The sequence below is a fragment of the Harpia harpyja genome, chromosome 3 (assembly GCF_026419915.1).
Source record: "Harpia harpyja isolate bHarHar1 chromosome 3, bHarHar1 primary haplotype, whole genome shotgun sequence".
Taxonomy (NCBI): domain Eukaryota; kingdom Metazoa; phylum Chordata; class Aves; order Accipitriformes; family Accipitridae; genus Harpia; species Harpia harpyja.
This window is the reverse complement of record NC_068942.1, coordinates 28454737-28477307: the sequence shown is the minus strand read 5'-3', so window position 1 is coordinate 28477307 and position 22571 is coordinate 28454737. Positions and strand designations below refer to the sequence as shown.

At 36.9% G+C, this 22571-nt stretch overlaps 1 protein-coding gene across 7 annotated transcripts in view; it reads left to right on the top strand.

Moving 5' to 3' along the window:
• The window catches only part of ADGRB3 (adhesion G protein-coupled receptor B3), a 465066-nt gene that overhangs the window by 247945 nt on the left and 194550 nt on the right, over positions 1 to 22571 (top strand). For all 7 annotated transcript variants that reach the window (XM_052781809.1, XM_052781807.1, XM_052781806.1 and 4 more), the window contains 2 exons: positions 15736 to 15882; positions 16645 to 16720. In XM_052781809.1, the coding sequence (XP_052637769.1) occupies positions 15736 to 15882; positions 16645 to 16720 (223 nt within the window). The remainder of the gene's footprint in view (positions 1 to 15735; positions 15883 to 16644; positions 16721 to 22571) is intronic.

The following is a 22571-nucleotide window of genomic DNA, read 5'->3' as shown; positions in this document are numbered from 1 at the left end:
GAACCCATACGTTCACTCATTTCCTGGGTTTTGTTCTGTTTTGCTTTCCCTTGACTTCAGCTGTGAGGTTTAGGACCCTATTTGCTGCTCTGGCTCAAGGCTGAGATAGAGGATCATTGATAAGGTTTGTGATATAAATCAGAGGATCATTCTACTATGGATGTGTATAGCTTTTTCCCGCCTTGGAAAATTTCAGGAGGAACTCTGTAAAATATTATTTTCTTTTTTCTTTTTCCTTTCTTTAACTCTTCTTTACAGTGGGAAGAAAAGCTTTTACTCACTCAAAAAATGTGGTACAGCTCTGTGGCCTGTGGTGTTTGAATGGTACTAGATGCGAGGAGCACAAATGCTTAAATTGCCCTGCAGTGGTGCCACATAGGTTGATATTGTTGTGATTGTTTTCCTTTTTTTGTTTTAACAAACACTCTCCACATACATGGAGATACGTAATCAGCCATAGGCAGCATTCCTTTGTAAAGCTTTTGAGAACACAGTTTGGGAAATGGTCTTACAGAAAAGATATTTGATCTCATTACATGAATGACTTTTCATATAATCTGTGGTTCAAAGCTTATGCTGTTCTTTAATGGCTATTATTTTGTGGAACTTTTTTTCTAACTTATGTGCTCCACTTTTAGTGCGAATTACATTAGTTAATAGTTAGCAGTGTTAGTTATGTGCCATTTTTTGTAATACATTGCTACTAAAATCTTCTGGCCTCATACTATCTTCCATTACTCTGTAGTCAGGTATCTTGAAAGGAGGTAGATTTCAAGTACATCTATGGGAAAATAGTATATTAATATAGTAACTTATCCAGAAAATCCTGTCTCTGGTCCTGTTGTAGAGTAGCATAGCTAGAATGTGAGCTGGTCTCAAAGGCAAATACTTGGAAATGCATTCCTATGTGTATAAATTGTGCCCTTTGGTGAAACATATTTCCTCCCTATATTGGCACCAAAATCTCATCTCCAATAAAGCAGAGGAATGAAAAGAGACTGGCCTGCCCAAGGGGAAGAAACTGTGGGACAGCCATCAGGATGATCGGATCTTCAGGGACTGGCAGTCAGGCAGGCTGCTGCATCTGCACATACAAGACTTTTCCCATTTCTGAAGGACACATTCATCAAAAAAAAAGCAAGCTTATCCCCTCCTTTCTCATTTGTACCTCAAGAAGGTACAATACATTCATAAAGATTAAAGGGAATGTCTCATTTTGCCATTAGGTATCTTAGATTGTTCATTGCAGAAGCACAGAATGAATGTTTTTAATGCTCATTTAGCTTTGAAAATTGCATCACTATCTAGGCAATGAAAAATAATGGTCTCCATTCACAGTCAACAATGCACAAAGAAAAGTTAATTTCTGCAAAATGACTGTCATTTAACTTTGCCAAATTGAACTTATACCTGTTTCTTGGATGAATAGTTCCACTACTGGAAAACATGGCTGGTGATTTTATACTGCATCATCTATTTTACATTCCTGGTTGTACTTAGAAATAATTTTCAGAAGTTAAAATTATAGATATCCAAACCTCTCATAAACTGAAATGATAGAGACTGCACATCAATAGGGTAAGACATTCAAATATGGCACTAGTTCATCTACTTAGAAATGGTATTCAACAGCAAAGCTCAGAGGAGTTTGAAGTGTTTATGTTTATACTGTTTATCATTTTATTTTACAAGATATTAGAGGGAGTTTGCTGAATATATGTGTTTGTTCTTTGAATGTACTTGAAGCATGCATTTAGGAATTCTCTTTTAAAGCTTGGAAAATAAGGAGGCAAGTAACTGTGTAGGAATTTGGCCTTTTTTTCTTTTTGTAGGCAATTGTTAGAATATTTTCTTCTGTTCATAATTTTGTTAATCTTCAAATGATCTAACAGCATATTTGTTCATCACCTTTTTAATGTATGGTTTGAGGGAGTCTCTGTCTAGTGAGTCACATGAGCACTTTTTATGGATTTTTTTTTCCTATGGATATAATCTCTATTGATAACACCAGCTGCTGGTTCCAAATTTTTACCTGTCACTCATCATTCTCAGTGCTCACATTAATCTGCACTGTCACTGGTTTTAGCAATGTTTAAAGTCTCTCCTGGCTATAGCTGGGCATGAAATGGAATTGTTCGACCTGCAATTTTTTGAATTTTTTTTTTTTTTTTTTTTAGATTTAGTGCTTCACTGGGATAAAGCCAAACATTCAATTAAAACAGCTTAAATAAAGTTATGTTACCTCGCAGCTGTGGTGGACAGTTATCACAGGCTGACAAGCTAAGAATTGCTAAATTGCCAAAACACTCTTTTGTTTCTTCAGAGCATTTGAACCTCTTGGTGGTACAAAACATTAGGACTCAGTGTGTTTATATTGCCATCTTAATCTTTCATGTTGAAATAGTTTCATTTAGTAGACGTATCTAAATAGGTAGTTTTTTTTCATTTGGATCAAGTCTATAGTATATTGAAGTTTGGACTAAAGGAGAAAATGATTCTGTAGTTGTTGGCTAGGGTTTTCTCAGGAATGTAAGAAAAGCAAGGTCAAGTTACTGTTCCAGTGAGGTTTCTTTGTTCTCAGTTTAACCATTTGGGCCCAGGCTGAATTTAATCTGTGACTGAAAGAGCTAAAAATGAAGGAAGACATAACATAAAAATTCCATAAACATAACCTAAATAGAGTAGGTCATTGTTAAAAAGCCCAAGGAATTACTTATTAAAACATACTTGCAGATTTTGTTTAAGGGCTTCTGTCCCCCTCTTCTCCTATCTTGTATATAAAGTCCAATCTTAATTACCTCTGTTGAATAATAAAATTTGCTTATTCCTATTAATGTGATTAAATTAGCTGTTTCACTTAACTGATTTTACTTCTTATATTGCTTATGCTAAATTCTCATCAGTTTCATTTTTAATTTTTATGTAAATGTTGGTGTAAATTGTGGGAAAAAATTTCTTCTACGTCCAATTAATTTCTTGCTCCAAGCAGTGCAACCAGTATGTTGTCTCAGCACATGCACTGAAAGTCTCATTTGCTGAATGATGACATTGAGCACCTTCTGAAAATGCTTCATTACCATTCAAATGTCCCTTTGCAATAAACGTAATGTAACTGTAGAACTCAAATGTTTAAATCATCAAGATTTGATTAATAGCCCCAGTTCATACCAAGATAGGCCCAGATTATGCTGTCCACATCTGTGCTTCTGCAAAAAAGTTACTGCTTTAAAACAGTATCAAGTAACTGAGCATCCTTACACTGACCCTTAACTTTGTTCTTCTTTTGTTCAGTTTAGAAATTTTGTTATGAATGTTTGCCACCAGAGTGCAGTTAGTTTGGTTTCCAATAAAGCACCATTTAGATGTTTTGGGATTAGGGACAGAAAACACATTTAGTACATCAAAAATATTCTATAAAAGCAATAGCACTGTAAAAACTACACAGAACAGAGAGGGGAAAATAACTAAAGGAAAAAAAAGCAATTTTCTTTCCAGCACCCTGTAAAATACTGTTTGTTGGGTAACAATGCTATAATCAGGATATGCTGGGGAAAAAGGATAATATAAAATGGCACTTTTTGATTGTCCAGTTCTCCAGGGAATGATTTGTACTAGGAAAGCCACCTTGATTGTAGATTATAATTTGTAAGTGGTCAAATACTATTGGAAAGCAAGAAATAATTTTTTTCTGGCTATCTCCTAGATCTGACTGTGGAGATAATAACAGTTATCCCAGATATGGCATAGCAATAATAGCAAAACTGGACTCAGGTGTAGAATACTTGATGCTGAATGATTTTGCCAGACTAAAAGTATAGATTATTTTCAAACAGAATTTGCAGGATTTCTCAGTAAATTAAGAACTTCTCTGGCATGTAAATTCAGTCACTCTGTGTTAGTGCTGTCAGGTACAGGAAATTAATTGAAGCAGTTGTGTTGCGTTGTTGGTTCCCAAAAACTGTAGTTCAGTAGAAAACAAAAATTCCATCCCTGCTTCTTATTTCCATATTTCACATTCACGATATTCCATTTAAAAAGAATTCACCATGATTTTTTATGAAATAGCATGCACAAACAGTCTGGAGTAAACTCTTCCTTTCTGCTTTATATCATAGATATAACTGTGTTTTCTGGAGTATTGCACATTGTAGAATTGAATTTTAACTTTATAGAGCTTCTACCTACAGGCAATATTTCCAGGAAATAAGGGATAGTTAGCCAAAGCAGTATAGTTTCATTTTGGGGGACTCCTATTCTGAATATATGTTTCATAAACATACTGCAATGAATAGAACAAGAAATTAAAGAAATAACAATAGCAATAAAACCAAAATTTGTATTGGAATAACTGTAGTAGAAAATAGGTTGCAGATAGGATGTATTGCCAAAGAGATAGCAGAGTCATATCGGGAGTGTATGTTAGTAATGCAAACGTTGCAGAGCCAGGCATGGTGATGGCTCCTTTTGATGGCATCTGTCGTGCCTCAGGAAAACCAGAGAAAATGTTTTCTTACTCACGGTAGTTTTTACAGATTAGCTGTCCAAAATGGTAGTTCTCTACTGCACGTAAAAGCAAAACTGAAGGCACTGTAAGAGCATCTGAAAAGATGGTCTGAATCCAGATAGACTTTTTAAGAATTAAAACCCTATCTGCTGCAGGTATAATGCTATGTTATACCTTGAGTTAAATATTTTGACCAGATTCTATGATGAGCTTTGGCACTCAGTTCAGGAATCATCTGCTTGCATTTTATGTACTCGGTCACAGACAAGGGTTAATCCAGTATTCCTAAAATGCAGTTTAAGCTCACTATGCAATATACACAAAATTCAGATGATTTTTTAAAACCCTGAGAAGGCCATGCGAGCAACCATAATTAGGCATCTCTATCTCTGTCAACTGCACTCAGAAGTAATGGACATGTAACGCACCTGAGTTCAGACAAAGGAAACAGTAATGGTATAACATTTGACCTAGTTGACCAGTTGACTGTTGGTTTTCATTTCTTTCTTAGCTGCTTGGATCTTTTTGATTCCTCCTCCCACAACTTTGATAAACATGAAAAGCCTCTCATCTGGGGGGAGTGGGAGGGAAGAAGCAGGGGATGTTGGAGATGGGATGACGAGAATTGGATAACAAGAGCTGAGCACAAGGTCCACATGCCAGTGATTCATGTATATGCGTTATAACAGCTCATAATAACGAAGCTCTGTCATTCTTTATAGGCCCAATTTTCTAGTTAGATGTTTTTTAAAGCATCTCCTCATTGTGCAGTTGTTTTATTGAAATGACCATAATAACTCTGAGATATTTCTCCTGAGTTATTAAAGTTAATTTAGAATTCAACAATGTGAACAAGTAAATCAAACTCCGTCTAATTAGTATTACTTACTACTTATATTGGATAGTGTCTATATGTCCCACTGAGGTACTGAGTTTTCATTGTGCCATGCATGATGTAAACAATCTAAATAAAGCATGTGTGCATTATCCTGACAATTAGATTTCACAGTGCCCCAGGACAACTTTTTACAATCCCTTAAGCAAATCTTAATCCACTTTATCTCCTCCATGGAGAACATTCAAGACAAATTAGACATGCCTCCAGAAAACAAAGACCTAGTTATGAATTCCTGTGAGGAAGGTTAGAATCATGGCTTGAACATGAAACTGAGATACAGGAGACCTGTGTGTCTAACAGTTCTGTTTCAGATTTTCCGTATGACTCTACTCAAGCCTGTCTTGAAGGCATTTACCATGTAGACGTTGCAGCACCTGCTTATCAGGTGCTGGGTTCAGGGAGAAGCAAGAGTGGGCTGCTCTGTAAGGAAAACCAGGAGACAGCAGAGCATGCACAGTGGCCTTGCTGGCAAAGGTGAGCTCCCGCAGCACCCAAACGAGAAGAGCAGAGGGTGTCTGTGATGGTAGCCAGGCCCGGCTAATATTCCAGATCACCAGACAAGTCCACAGTGATGAGGCAGATCTGACATCAAGCCAGGAAGCCAAGTCACAGTGTCAGGGTCAGGATCCAGTCCAGTGGTCTCCAGGCAAGCCCATAGTGAAAACGCAGGTCCAAGGTCGCTTGGCCTTGGCAACAAATCCACAGGTCAATCAATGTTCAGACAACCAAAACTACATGGCCATGCATAGTCACAGCTGACTCAGCTTAAGTGTAGCCCCTGAGTGAAGGGGCAGGGACCCTCACTTCTCACAGCCCTTTTCACAGCAGTCTGATCTAAGTTACAAAGCTGCATTATATCCCAGCTGATTTTGAGCATGGGCAGCTGAAGCTGTAGAGGTGCGTGTGTGATGGGGGTGCACTGGCTTATGACAGCTTGGTCTCCAGGTTGAGTACAAAACTCAGAATGGAAGATATCCGCTAGAGAAGTAATCTGATGCTGACCGGGAAATGCTAAGCTTCTGACTGAATTCGTTCCATCTCCTAAGTTATTAGAGTCAAGAATTTAGTAAAGCACTAATTTGAGACATCTCTCAGTTATCTGGGATGAATTGAGCAAATCTGCCTTTCTTCTGAACCCTTGGCTCATGTATTGTGCCTGTTGTCAAATGAGCATTCAGATACGGTTTTGGTCCTCTTTTCCTCCTAGATAGCTCAGGTTTTGATGGTGATAGCCTTGAATCCTAATGGATATTCTCATCCAAGGTGAGGAAGGCATGGTTTATAATTCCTTCAGATGGGGATCTCCTCTTCAGAGCAGGACTTGATTGCACGCGGATCTTCCTAATTCAAGTGCTCAAAACATTAGATCAGTAGTCTAACAGGCAGTGTTAGACCAGCAATGCTTTCTCTGGCTTGGCCAGGTTTTAAAAAAGAAAGTAACTGCAGATGCATTTAATAAGGGGACAAGTCTGGTCAGTAAACATAGCTACAGGCTTGAGCTTTTTGAGGATCTTACCTGCTGCTCTATTTTCTCAATCTTAATGGAGCCAAAGTATAAAGAAAGCACTGAGATGCTCTGACTGAAACACTTCTGGGAAGGCACATGGAGAAATTTTACATGGCTGGTGAATTGCCATAAAAATGAGGGCCACCTGCAAGCTTTTCCTCCATAGCTACTGTTTTGCAGGGTATGGCTTCTAATCAGGCTCTACTTTTTAGGATTCACTAGCCACTTCCATACTATTAATGCTCTGAGATTCTATGCCAGAGTAATTTACAGTTCTCTCCATTTGAATTTGCTCATAGTTGTATCTTAAAGTTCTTCAAGATGCCATTTTGTATGATTAAAAATCTGTTCAGTAATAAAATAGAACAGAGATCTGTTTCTAGTCTGCTACAAAAAGCTGTGATTTGAAACATATATTGATTCACATGCTTTATTTTGTTTCCTCTGTGTGGCTTTTATACATTGAATCTTCTATCTCCATGCCTGAGAATTCAATTCTTATATCACCTTTCAATTTCCTGCATAACTTAGTTCACATCTTTCTATATTTCTGAATGATAGGATTTAGTCGTCATTTCCCTAGAGGTAAGATATCTTTCCTTTGCTTCAATTTACTACTTCTGGGAAGCAATCATTCTACCTCTGCTCCATTGCTCTCCCCAAGCAATGTAATGTTGAGAGAATATTTTTATCAATTCCCTGCTAATGATTTTCATGTCTGCTTGCCCCCTTACTGATCTCTTGTCCTCTGTCAAGTCCTCCCTGTCTATCTTTTTAATAGTTCTTAGTGGATATCTAATCATCAGTACACCTGATAAATAAACACATAAATGATCTCTCTCTCTCTCAGCTTTTCTTCTTTCTCCCTTTCTCTGATGACACCTTCATCATCATTGCCATCTTCTGAGCTCACTACCTTAACATTACCTTCAGTCTCACTCTCTTTTTCTCTCATTATCAGCTAGAATCACCAGACAGACACTTTTTCCAGTCACCTTAGTGATTGAACAATGCTTGGTTTCTGTACCTTCCTTGCACGGTCAATCTAAAATAATGTTGCAGGTGGCCTTGCCCTCTCAGTATTACCATGGTTTTCACCTTTGTGTCTGTAACATTAAAACTCATGCACTTAAATGCCAACTCATTCTATCATCTCCTGCATCAGGCTCCATCTTCTGTCTTTCTTTATGCTGAGTCTTTCTTTTCCTTGAGAAGAGCTTTGTGACAAGGCAAGAGTTGCTAAGGGAGGCCTTAGTCTTAGTGGCATGAATGCACAGTAATGCTAAGAGGAATGGAAAAAAATAAAGCTCTTTCGGAAACACAGAGTACCTTAGAAGTGGCTCTGGGTCTCTTTGGCTGTTCATGTCTTCATCTTCTTCAATATAACTCCCAGAAGATGGAGTTGTCTTCTAGTTAATGAAGTACAGCTTCCTACCATGTTTTGTTTAAAGCATTTTTCTGAATAACCACATATTTCAGGAAGCGTTCCATTTATCATGAGTACACATTTTCTTCTGACTGCTCATAAAGAAATTGTTTACATTTTCACTAGTTCAGTTGGGTTTTCTTCAAACTTGTGATTCAGATTTGCAAATTCTAAAGTGATTTTGTTCTTTATGTTCCACATTGGCCAGCTGCAAATAGCCATATTCATCTTACAGTATGCATTAGTAGTAAGTAAATAGTAACAATGATTAAAAATTATAAAAATGCTAAGATTAAAATATTTTTTCCCTAGAGGGACATGCAGAAGTAACATCTGGAACATAGACAAATTCTATGATGCTATAGCCATTTCTATACACTAACTCTTTCTCAGGGAGTAAACTTTAATAGTTTCCATATTATTATTTTTTTTTTTAAGAAAGCTTTTATCATCCATAACAACAATTCTTAATGCTCTAATTACTGTTTGAGCTTTTAATTTTTTATTTTCTATTTTTACTTCCATACCTGGAACAAGGAAAGGTTTGGAAAAAGAATTGCAATCTTATCCTTTACCTATTTTAATTTTATCAAGGTAGATTTTTATCATAACAAATGTGCAGTAAGAAACCACTCAAGAGAATGCATATGCGTGCATGGTATTTCATAAGTCTTTGAAATTAGCATATTCCTGAATTGTTGCTGAAATACAGAATTTGGTACTGAACAATAGTACACAAAGCCAAAAGGTAAAACTTGCCTGCTGCCTATAAAAATTTTTTTTTTTTTAAATCACGTAAGTAGCAGAAGAGATCTGAGTGTTTATTAAATGCATTCCGATCATTGCCTGAGGCCATGCTGCTTTCAAACTCATCCTAAATATTATACTGGTCATATTATTGATATGGTAGCATATTGCTGGCATTTGTTACAGGCTTTGGGGAGCATAGTCAGACATCATACAGTTATATGACTGTGTGTTTACTTATTCTTCATATTACTTAAAGGACTGCAGTGGCTTGCAAGCTCAAAATAGAATGAGTTCACTGATTCCCCAAGGTGCTTATCACTGATCAATGTATTATTTTACAAGAAAAAGGGTAACAGGTACCTCTCTTCCCCATTGCTATGGAATACAGAAGGGAAATATTCAGAGATCACTGTTAAGGTAGCTTCTTGATTAACCTAAAGCATTTTTCTTCACTTTCAAACAGCAAGCCAGTTTAAGGCACAGTTTGCTTGACACCAAAGGAAAGACTCATGCAGAACTCATCCCTGATTAGTGAAAATATCGATTAAATGTCTGCTTCTACTTCTGCCTTTACCAGTAGTGTGTCTTGCTGCCCAAAGCTTGAATAGTCAGAGGGTAGCTGCTATGGGCTGATGAGCTTCAGGGGTGCAAGTGCACAGCAGGCTTCTAGGGACATCCCTCTCTTGTCTGCCCATGGAGCAGTAGGGCATAACAAGGTTCTAATCTAAAAAGACATAATTTCTCTGTTGATAACCATAAGAAGTAGTAGATCTATTACGTTACAATTTCCTAGGAGCATTTTTCTGACCGTTGTTTGATGTTTGCTCACCATGGGGAGATTTCACAAGTACTATTTGCAGAGGGAAAATTACCTGGTTGTTCTTCTTATGTCACTCATGAAGAGGATGTCACTTCACCACAGCCCTTCTGTTATACATAATCTTCTGGGTGGTAAGAGGTGGATTTATCTTTGTACTGAGAGAAGGATTTTAAAGATCACCAAGCCTGCTCAGATGCAGAGTTCCATAACAAAACTGGAGATTCACAAATTGGCCTCCTTGAAAAGAGGGTTTCACCATTTGTGTTTGTTGCAGATTGTCTTTAAAATGATGGGGTTAAGTGGATAGAGCAAATCTGTTGTGAATATCATCTTCAATATGTCCATCTGGCTCTTTGATGATGAGCCAGGCAAGACTTTGTTCCCCATGTATCCAACATGAGCTGACTTAAGCTTATTTATTCTATAAAAAACCAAAGGTTTTACATTTAGGGACAACAGAATAATTCTAAATTGTATAAATACATTTCTAATTGGATCTTCTTAACAGAGATGTTTGCAAAAATACTCAGTATTCTGAATTTTAACACAAAAAACCTTTCATATTCTTTATGCTGAACATCTGTGACAATGGCACTTCTATTCATGACTATTTTACCCTGAAATAAATTTAGCAGTAGCTGTCCCAGAAGGGCAGTATATTATCCTCTGTCTGAAAAATCAAAACCTGTTATGTGATGAACTCAAGTTTACTAAATGCTAAATAATATAGGTCTAGTATGCTGTCAATGGACAAGTCAAAATAGGAGAGGAAAAGAGCGAATGATGCTGCTAATACGCATAGCCATTCTCTGTTGTCTGTGACTGAAATGCAATCAAATTCAGAGTTCTACTTTCTTGCTCTGACAGGGCAGGGAGGGTTAAGCAGAAGTTGACATCTTATGCTAATCCTGTAGATTTCTGTATCTGCTTTTCCAGTTCAGTCAAGGCACTGATGCCTTTTAAAAGAATTAATTCCCATTCCTCCATATCTTAAGTCATTGTAAATTAGGGATCAACATAGTTACTGTGCTGTAAAGCACCACAGACCCAGAAAGTTATCACTTACGAGAAAGGAGAATGAGAACCAGTGTTGTATCCTCATTTGTAAATACATGAATGCTACAGAATTCTGACTCAGATTTTGAGCATCTTTTCTAAAGGTTTTTGTTCAGTCTTTGATAAAGATAGGGATCAACTGTTTAATTTGGCTTGCATTGTAATTTTAAAACCTAAATCTCTACTGTGAGAGCTGAAGTTGTGTTTAGTCCACAAGCAAACATCCAGTCATTTTTCTGTCATGCCTTCAGTGAATCTGTTTTCCTGTTCTAAAGTGATTAATATTATTCAAGGGGCTGATTCTGAAATGTTACCAGTTTTTGTTGAACACGGGAGGCTAATGGGTGGATAGTAAAGAGAAGGGGATGATGATTCATGCCATTTATTTGGTTGCTTTATCTTTTATTATTTAGCAACGCAGATCAGTCAGAGAGTTACTGGAAGATGCACTAGGCAGCTTATAACTCATTCAGGGTTATAGGGATCATAGCAGTGCATTTCAGCTTTACTATTCCAGACCATGATCTACAAGGGCTAGCATACAAGAACCACACAATTTTTGTTTCACTCAGAATTTTCTTGGCACATTAATTAACCACTTTTGTGCTATTCCAAATAAACTGCTTAAATTTCATTCACGTATTACTGTCTGTAATCAGCTCATTTGGATAGTCATGGAAAATTCTCCAGTCAGTTCCAAAGATATTTTATTTTACTCAATAAGTAAGAACAGTGAGTAGTTGCCAATTCTGAAATTTTCAGCAGAGCAGTATTGAACAGGTTGTCTGCAACTGCAGCATGAAAATGAAATAAAGGCAAAAGGAGATGTATTTCTAAAGGCTATTACAATGAATCCATTAGGGGTCAAAGCAATCACTAAATTGATTAGACTAGACTACTTAAATAGCTTTTTCTGAATCAATAATTATTATGGAGTCATCAAATATGTATGTGTTCTTATGTGTAATTGAACCACTGTCTTGTTATTTATACCAACGTGCATCCAAAGAATGCTCAAAGAATTCTTAAAAGAAGGGCTTTTTCTCCTGTGTTCCAGCTTATACCTAGGTGAGGTTTTCTTCCATCTAGGGCATATAAATTTCCCCTGCAAGATTCAGAAGTATGATGGTGCCAATTTTTAAGAAATAAAGATTATATTCTACCTCCTGCATTCTTCAGATGTTGAATACAGTCAAGTACCATGGATGAGATTCCTTTTTGTACTTTTTTTTTTTTTTTTTGCAATGCCTGGAATATCATAATGCAAATAACTAAAAATGAGAATTTCCCATATTGGAAAAGTTTTGATTAATTGTGTCTACAGCAGGGTATGTGCAAACTGTAAGAATGATCTTAGGAGTGACCAGGCTGGTCACTTGTCAGTATTATGACTTCAGCACAAACAGTCCAAGAAGATGTAGTCAGATTAGAGCAAAAGAACGTATTACAGCAATAACTCAAATATGGTTTTATCTGAAACAATAAGACATGCTGTATATGGTGTATATGGGGAGTTTTATATTTAAAGTTCCTTAATTTGAAATGACACATGCAGATTTTCTTCAACTTCTGCTTAGATGATTTTCATTCTAGTTTTTCTTTATCTTCTCTTTTTTTCATCTTTTTTTTCTCATTAATATTCTCATTGACTGTTTTTCCAGTATTATACAACTTCTGTGTGTGTATAAACAAGCAAAAATACTTTCGCCACAGTGCCCGTAAATGTCCTCATTGGCTAGTGTTCTATCTCACAAACTCAGAACATGATGTTTTGGTATGGTAATTTTTTATTTTTTTTTTTTAAAAAGGCAACTTTTGTTTTTTCCAAATAAGAAGACAAAGTGCTTGTGTGGAAATTGCAGAATTGAGTCACTCGTGTTCCAGTATCTGGAGCATTGTTTTCTAATACAAACCTGACATAAAAAGAATACAATAAAGTACAAAGTGAATGATATGCCATTCTGTCTTATTATCTATGTATAAGAAACTGGCATTTGAGTTTCTGACATGTGAGTGACCCAGCACCTGAATTATACACATTCCCCTCTAAAAGGCCTGTTGATTTTCATGCTTACAATAATTAATTATTTCATGCTGCAGATTAAAACTGAGTTAGAGAGCAGCAAAGCTGCATTTCACTATGGAAATAACAGCTGGTCATGCTCCAAGGTCTCATTGAAATGAGTTGTAGACTAATATATAATAATATTAGTTTTTTTAAAAAATAAAATACAGTTCACAGTGGCACTGAAGAGGTGGGAACTGTTTTATATATCCACCTGGCCATGTTGATGGACTGAACTAGTTGCCTCCAGTCAGATTCTATTAAATTATCTTACACCTTCAAATGTCAGTGCCATGTTGGAAATTAGTAGGCACATCCTCTTGGAATCAGTCAGCAAAGTAGCTGAAGAAGGAACTAATAATCTGTGTGGATCTGTAAGAGGCAGACTTTGCAGGGTATGGAGCAAGCATTTTGGCAAATCTGTTTCAATTATTGGCTTATGTGTGCTGTGTACTGCCTCTGTCTATGCAGAGATCCAAAATCTCCAGGACGTTAAGGTTGCATCTTCTGTGCAATTAAATAAAGACACTTTTGTTTGATTGTGAGTAGAAGAAAAACTTGCCTGAACCGTGAATGGGAATATATAGAATCATAGAATCATTTAGGTTGGAAAAGACCTTTGAGATCATTAAGTCCAACCATAAACGTAACACTGCCCAATAACTGAATATATTTCTATTTGTTGCATATAAGCCGTAAGTCAAATGTTTAGGTTTTATATTTAGGTTTTGTGTTATTCATCACCTAAATATTAACAAATATTTTGTAATCTTTGATTCTAAGTAGTGCTTAGGTACCATGATGAATGGCCCTATTTAAAATGCAGAGATAGGCAGAGTCCAGAGAGGTACTATCCTAGACCCTCACCATTTATCCAGTCCTAAAGTGGTTTTCTGTTTTGCAGAGTGAATTCCATTGAATAACATTGATTTTCTATTTCAATAAAGGGAACTGTCATCCGAAAGGTGGATGAAATATTAAGGCTCTACTAGCTAATTAGATAGATAGATAGGTAGATACACAGATAAGTACTGTGCAAATAAAAACCCCAATATTGTCTTATACAGGTTCTATTTAATTTTGAAAACTAAATAACTGTGGTTTTAATTTTATTTATGTGGAAAATAAAATAAAATTCTTTTTAGATTTTAAGAACTATGGAAAAAAATCCATTTTTACAATGTTAATATATTCTGTATAACCATTGATTGCATGTGAAAACACGTAATCCATTTTATGCCCCAGTAATTCTGAAACACCTGAACTCTTCTCCCTCCGCATACCATCTGAAAATTCACAAGACGAAGCATCCCTTCAGGGCTGGGAATGTATTTGCCAATTTTGGCCCAGAGGGGATTGTAACTAGCATTGTAAAGCCCTGATGATAGTTTTATAATGGAAAGCCTGAAATAACCTCAAGTACCACCTCACTAATGTGATTCTATAATACATAACCAGTCTAATTTGAAACTAAGAGTCAGTTATCAAAGAATACATTTGTAGAGTTAATATTGTTAACCTCTTAATTTTCCTCTTCTCTTGGATTTGAATTACAGTTTCCTTTCAAATAAAATCCACTGATGAGATACCTAATGGTTTTCTACTTTAATTTTGCTGTTCTGATTGCTTTTACAGCTGTACCCCATCGTCTTTATATTAAACCCCCTTGCAGAGTCCTTGCAGTGAAATTGTTGGGCAGATCAAAGTGTAGTCCTGATGTCCGAACTCTTCCAACTACATTAGCCTCTTCTTAAATTGATTAGGAAGAGCACTGCGCAGGAAATGGCTATCAACATGGCTTACATTAAGAAGGGAGCTGGTGCTCCAAATGTGCTGTTTGTCATCTCTCTGAGTGTCCGTATACACTTGCAGCCCTGTCAGTTCCTTAAAAGTAGTTTGAGTCTTACTAGACACTGACAGTGTTGCCATGGAGTCAGACTTAGATTTCACAGCAAAGCTGAAACTGATTTCCAGATAATAGTTGAGTTAGAAAACAGAGAGAAAATGAGCATGAGTAAACAAAAATTCCAAACTGCCAAAATTATTATATCTGATACCTATTTCTTCTGTCTTTCTATATCTGTTACAGATATTATAGTGATGTTGTTTGGGGGGGTGGGGGTTTTTTAGATGGAAAAAATATAATTAAGAATTTAGAATGGGGATTGTTCTTTCAAGGAAAAGAAATCAAGTGCTATACCGCATTATTCTCATTTGTGTGGAAACAATGATGTCTTTTAATATGTGAATCTCCTTAATGGGTCTATCTTGAAATTGTGCCTGTATAGGGGATAAAAGCTCTGTTATTGCTTCATTAGCCTGCATCTAGCAGTTGTGTTTCCCAAAGCAATTTGCAGCATCCTCTTCCTTTCATTGTCACATTTGATCATTTTAGAATTTGCTCTGAAGACAAGTCAATGTCCTTATGTGTGAATTTCAGGGTATAAGCAGTACATTCAACAATCCCTGTTAAGAAACTTAATCAGAATCTTCTGACAAATGATACGATCAATGCCACACAATTAATCCATAGTAGAACTGCGTAATAAACAGAAGATTACACTTTCTGTGCCAGTTAATGTCCTATGAATTCCTGCTATAATTCAAATGTATTAATAAACATTTTTGTTATTGCTGTTCTGTTATCATCATATGATGCTTTAAAGTAGGAAACACAATTTTATTTGATTTTGTGATTTCTCTTACTAGTGGCTAGTATTCAGAAGCTTCCTGCTGCATCTGTTTTAACCGACATCAATTTCCCCATGAAAGGAAGAAAAGGAATGGTTGATTGGGCACGAAACTCAGAAGACAGGGTTGTCATTCCAAAAAATATCTTCACCCCTATGTCAACAGGTAAAGAAGCATATCAGCATGTTAATTTTGTGTTAGCTAGCTTTAACAAGGGAACTCAGAATCTTTGTCTCATAGGACCACTGTATGATATAGAAGTGGTTATTTGATCCATCTTCGAAAGAAATCCAGTACCCACAGCTTATCCCAGAGGGAAATGGTGGGGCCTTAATTTCAGCACCTTGAACAAAAAGTGGTACAGAAATCCTAGATGTTATTTTCTATGCCGAAGAGCCAATGCGTAGTTGTTGTGCACAGGATTGTACCTGTGCTGGTGTGAGGTGACCTGAAGTGCAGCTCTGCAGAACCCTCTGAAGTTGCTCCACTCCAACAGACTGCGCCATTCCTACAGGTCACCTAACTTGTACCAAAGGATGCTCAGCAGGCAAATTACCCTGGCTTCAGAAACAATTGACAAATACCATTGCAGTGCAGATCTCTGACATTAGAGAATTTACTTGCTAGGCATTAAACTCTAAAGACAGTCTTTGAGGATACTTAATTATAAAGGTAGATGAACTAGCATGGATGTCAGTACACAATGATGGATTTTTTAAAAATGTGATTTTCAGTGGTTTAAATCTTTTGATATATTCCTGACAGTGCTACATCTTTATGACAGACTTCCCAGATATAATTCAAAATGATGATGGTTTATTTAAAATAAAATTTCCACTAGAAAGATAAATGGTATTCAGAGTTTTTTATGCTGATGAAGGCTTGGGAAAGAGAGTTTAAAAATCTTTTTTTCCTTACTCTTTTCAGAACTAGATGAATCAACTGTATTTGTACTTGGAGCTGTTCTATACAAAAATTTAGAACTCATTTTGCCCACTTTGAGGTAAGAAACTTCATAAATACAATATGAATTAAACTATTTCGGGATCATAACTACACTACATGTCAGGATAAAAACAGACAACCAAGACTGTTTGCATGTTGGTATTGTTGGATTTTTTTTCCCTGTTATTTAAAATATATGTGTGTATTTGTCTTTCCTTCATGCTTAGTCATTTGTACGATGGCAATAGCCTTTTTATCAAATTGATTTAATTTTTATTTTATGTAATCTATATTAACCTTAATTACAGAAGTGTTTGATTGCGTATGTTTGATTAAGTAACCACATTGATGTACATTAATGCTCAGGCCACTTACGTTTGTGCTTCAGACTACTGTTTGTCCAGTTAGTACAAGTGATCTAGTAATGACATCATAACCTGATGTACTAAGGTTGTCTGCTCTACTTCTACAGAAGTCTCTAGTAGTAGTTTTCCAAGTACCTTTTCAGTGCAAGTTTTATTCAGAAGGGACAGCAGAGCTGTAGAGAGGATCCATTTTAGAAACAAGACATGCATGTGCCTGAACAGCTGTGGTATGTCAGTTATGAGGGCCATACACATACATAAAGAAATAGGAGGGTTTCTCGTTTCACTTTTTCCTTTCTGTACTTGATAACAGACAATTTGGAAATAAACATTTCACCGCCTCTTCTCAAATTACTGGTTAAGATCATTTCATGGTCCATTAATACTATATTAATTCACATGATCCTGTGCACCGTTGGCCTACTAATATCCTTTTACGGTAAAAGAAATGGCTGCAGATTGTGTGTTGCATTAGCTGCTAATGAATTCACAATAATTAGAAAGGATAGTAATTAGGAAGCTACCAGATTACCTTTCCCTACTCTATTTAACCAAAACTTCAGGATTTGAAACAAAGGATGGAAAACCAACAGATTTTTGCTAAAATCCATTTGAAAACAAAAAAGACTCAGTCCTAAGAAAAAAAAATACACTTCCCAGTGAAGTTGCAATGCGCTGTGCAATGAGTAGCTGCAATGTTGGGGACAGTAACCTCTCTGAGGTAAAGGGCAATTTGAACAGCGATGTCCTGGCAGGACACCGGGGAGCCTGGGAAGTGCTGACGAGAGCCATCTATGCTTAAGGCATGGTACAAATGACAGCTCATCCACTTCTGAAATGTCACTAAGCACTTTCCGTTTGTTGTGCTGGTTCCTGAAATTATCCAGGAAGGAAAAGATGTTTGTGAGAGAGATTTTTTCTTCTCTTCTCCCATATTCAAAGAAACAGAGCCAAATGGCTATTGTAGTCAGTCCCTTTGGGCAGACCTTAGAGCCAATCTGCCAATCCAAGGAAAGCATCAAGGGGGCCATGTACCTTTAAGAACTTTATATTGTAAACCAAAGTCTATGGTCATGCTTCTTCAGCTTTCACTTAATTTACAGAAAACAAGTGTGGACCTTGAATGCTGTATATTTGCTTATATGAAAAGCCTTTCAGGGCATTTCTTTCATCCATTAGAAAAGTGGGATTTATAGGCCTTACTAGATTTTCCCTAGAATCAATAGAATCCCAAGTAGCAGGAATAGGGGCAGAACAGGGACATAAAAGTACAGCAACTTAAGTACTATGGACTATGAGAAAGTGCATCTCAGTTCCCAAATTTTTGCTTTTATCTGTTCTACTTTCAGCTCGTTACTGATTTACACAGTGAATTTGACCATTCTCTGTACAATTCAGTTCACAGAGAGGTTTTGTGGCTTCTAAAGCAAAATGGTCTAATAATCTATGTATATCTATTCATAAATGAAGTCTTTAGAAATTCAAATACAAAGATATCCCACTTTGCCTCTGAATATGTTCGGTATTATTTGAATCCAATTCTCGGCTGCCCAAGAAAAGGAAACGAGCACTATTATTTCTCTTATGTATGTGAATAAGGAATAAAAGTCATTATTAATCTGTGATATAAAAATATAACACATATTCCCAGGTACTTCTAGTCTCTTCTTTGTTCGGAGTATAGCGCCTCAGTACTTCCCTGCACTTCTTTAATATTTGTAATGAAGTCATACTGAAACTTTTACAGCTTATATCTCGTACCTCATCAGGAAGTGTATCATGGTGGATTTCTTTGCCCATGGCAGTCATATTCAAGATTTGATCTCATGACCCTAAAATAGTACCTCAAAGGTGGCACAATTTCAAACTGTTTTCATAGATCATAGAATCATTGAACAGTTTGGGTTGGAAGGGACCTCCAAAGATCATATAGTCTACCCCCCTGCTGTGGGCAGGGACACCTTCCACTAGACCAGGTTACTCAAAGCCCCATCCAACCTGGCCTTGAACGCTGCCAGGGATGGGGCATCCACAGCTTCTCTGGGAAACCTGTTCCAGTGCCTCACCACCCTCCTCGTAAAAAATTTCTTCTTTATGTCTAATCTAAACCTACCCTCTTTCAGTTTAAAACCATTGCACCCTGCCCTGTCACTACAGGCCTTGGAAAAAAGCCTCTCTCCATCTTTCTTCTAAGCCCCCTTTAGGTACTGGCAGGCTGCTGTAAGGTCTCCCCGGAGCCTTCTCTTCTCCAGGCTGAACAACCCCAACTCTCTTCGCCTGTCTTCACAGGAGAGGTGCTCCAGCCCCCTGATCATCCTCGTGTCCCTCCTCTGGACCCGCTCCAACGGGTCCATGTCTTTCTCGTACTGATGGCCCCAGAGCTGGATGCAGTACTGCAGGTGGGGTCTCACCAGAGCAGAATGGGGCGGAATCGCCTCCGTCAACCTGCTGGCCATGCATCATTTTATGCAGCCCAGGGTACAATTGGTTTTCTGGACTGCAGGTGCCCATTGCCGGCTCACATCTGATTTTTCATCCACCGATATCACCAAGTCCTTCTCCGCAGGGCTGCTCTCAGTCCCTTCATCCCCCAGTCCATATTGATACCGGGGGTTGCTCCGAGCCAGGTGCAGGACCTTGCGCTTGGCCTTGTTGAACTTTATGAGGTTCACATGGAGCCACTCCTGAAGCCTGTCCAGGTCCGTCTGGATGGCATCCCTTCCCTGAGGCATGTCAACTGCACCACCGAGCTTGGTGTCATCAGCAAACTTGCTAAGGGTGCACTCGATCCCACTGAGTCATTGATGAAGATATTAAATACTACTGAATGCATTTTGATGCATTCAAACCATTTTAATGTTCATTCAGATGGAATCTGGAATTGGAAAAAAGCTGCAACTGTGGTTAGTGCTGAATTTGTTGAGCTGTTACACTCTGCCAAAATTAGAACTGCAATGCAGGTTTTAAAGGAATCTTTATTATCGGGTGGTTTATCATCTTACACTCGTTCAGGTACATGGATGAACTGAAGGTTTCCATACATCCCACTGCATATGGAAAAGGTTTATTTTTGTTTGCTTACATTTTGCAATGAAGAACTATCATCTTACATGGGTTTATATTAATTACTATTTGTACTAATCTTATTTAACTGTAATAAGCATTATCATTATAGCCATATTAGTGCTGAATATAGTGTTAGTGCTGAATTGCTGCACTGCAATAGCATTGTATATGGAGCAAACACTGTAAAATGTGAAGGGAGGTAACACCATCTAGTTTTTATATGATACCTGGAAGTGTGGTAGCTACGCACAATGTATGAATTAAAAACCCATTCTGGATAAGCATCTTATGTGGTGCTGTTCAAAATAAAATGACAGTTGACAAAATATTATAATGGTGGGAATAAAGATAAAAAAAACAAAAAAACGAAGGTAACATAAGTAAAATGGGCTTGTGTTTGAGTTCAAAGGTCGCATCTTTTACACCTTGACAACCTGATAAAAGAGGTGATTTCTACTGGCTGCAGTTAAATATCTAGAAAGCTTTACCACTTTCCATATGATTTCAGTCCCTGGATTTACAGGAGTTAAGGTGGGAGTAAAGTAAATATTTGATTGTAGTTTCCTGAAGAACAAAGGTGACATATTCCAATACATTCCTTAATATCAGCGCTAAAAGATATGCAAGCTTCTGCATCATCACAAGAAACTTCTTTGTTTAAAATAAACAAACAAATAAATAAAAAATATCTCAGTATATCTTTAGGGAAAATCTTTCAAAGCACCTAACCACAGAATCCCCATCTGGTATATCACAGGTGTTCTGTGAGTAAAACGAGGATTTCATTATCTAGGACAGCCTATACAATATATTTCACAAACTCCAAAATTAGCTGCATTTTGCCATATGGGCTTGATTTTTCTTGTTTTTACTGGCATAGCATCTGTGAAAAGTAAGTCTTGTAAACACAGTCTGAGATGAGAACTTGGCAATTACATTAATATAGAAATTTTTGGACAATGTGTTTAATCCCAGTGGTACATGTATATTATTTAAAGAATTTTGCCAGGACTGTTAAACAAGAGGTTAGGGAAAAGAAGAGAAAAGTGCTTTATTCTTCCTTATAAAAATAGAATATTTTTTTTTTCCATGCACAAGTAAATAAACTTCGTCTGATTCTATTTCCTAATATACTTTGCTGCATTGCACTGTTCTCGTAATGTCATATGGATTTTTTTAAAATCTTAGATTAAAATATTGAATATTTTGAGCACTATAGACTGAATATTATTTCCATAACTCTTGCATCCCTGAGCACATTTATGTTATTGTTAAGTTCACAGAAAATTGATTCTCAGTATAATACTCATCTAAAAGATATTATATATAATTCCTCTTCTGGGCACTCTGAAAGAATACATTGCATATTGCCATACTGTAAAATAGTTTTTAACTTCTCCTTTAACAAATAAAGAATCAATGATTTTGCTGTAGCAAGCTTTTTTTCCCATCGCTTAAAACAACCGCTGTACTTTTGGGGCTATAATTTCCTCCACTGAAATGTTCTCTTTCCCCGTTTGAAACATCATTCCCTAACCCCCTCCTTCGGGTGCTGTATGGCCGAAAAGGCCCTTAAACTTCGTTAGGTCAACTTTGTTAGACTGAGGATGGAGTATCTCAGACAGGCTTTTACTGCATAGCATTACTGCTATAGCAGCAGTAATTTTTCTGTAAGGTATACAACATTTATGTGTTGAACTATAACTTCTTTCATGCTGTCTTGAGGCAGCAACATGCTTTATTCATAAGTTCATTTTTCTTGAGCAACATAGAGTCATTCTAAAAAGAAAAGAAAACCTGAATTTCATATCACATAGAATCAGTATGGATACCCTTATATAAAAGAATACCCTCAAAATGTATACCCAGATAGAAAAGGAGCTTAGTAAAATAACTCTGTTTTATTAATATTGTTATTAATTCAGATAGGAAAAAACACCAGGACAGCAGCTCTGGAAGCACTTCTTGAGCCTTTACTCAATCAGACTTTGTTATCTTGAATCTTCAAGGATTTATTCAACCATATTGTCCAAGGAATTTAATATATTTTTTGAGTGATCTCAAAATTTGACCCTGATGTGCATTTTTCTGGACAGTCAGCAGAGTATCACTCCGTACAAGTTCATTTCTCATTAAAGATAAGTTTTAGATTTTTTTTGATGAATGAGAAAGAAGTAATGGTAAAGTCACTCTCCACCTGTCATAAAAAATGCTGTAAGATAACACACTTGCCCACGAAGTGTGAGATAGCTCATTCCCATTCTATGTCATTCCCAATATGAGAGGGACCAAAATCCACATATTCCACCTCCCGGGATGTTTTGTAAAAGCTGATTACTTAAATTCCTGAATAAGTGTTCTCAGCACTGAGCTGTTTAAAAAATTATCTTCAATAAAGTTATCAATGGCACTGCACCAGTGGTTTTGAGGGAAATTCTTGCAACTACAATGCTTTGAGCTTTAATTCAGTGGCATCTT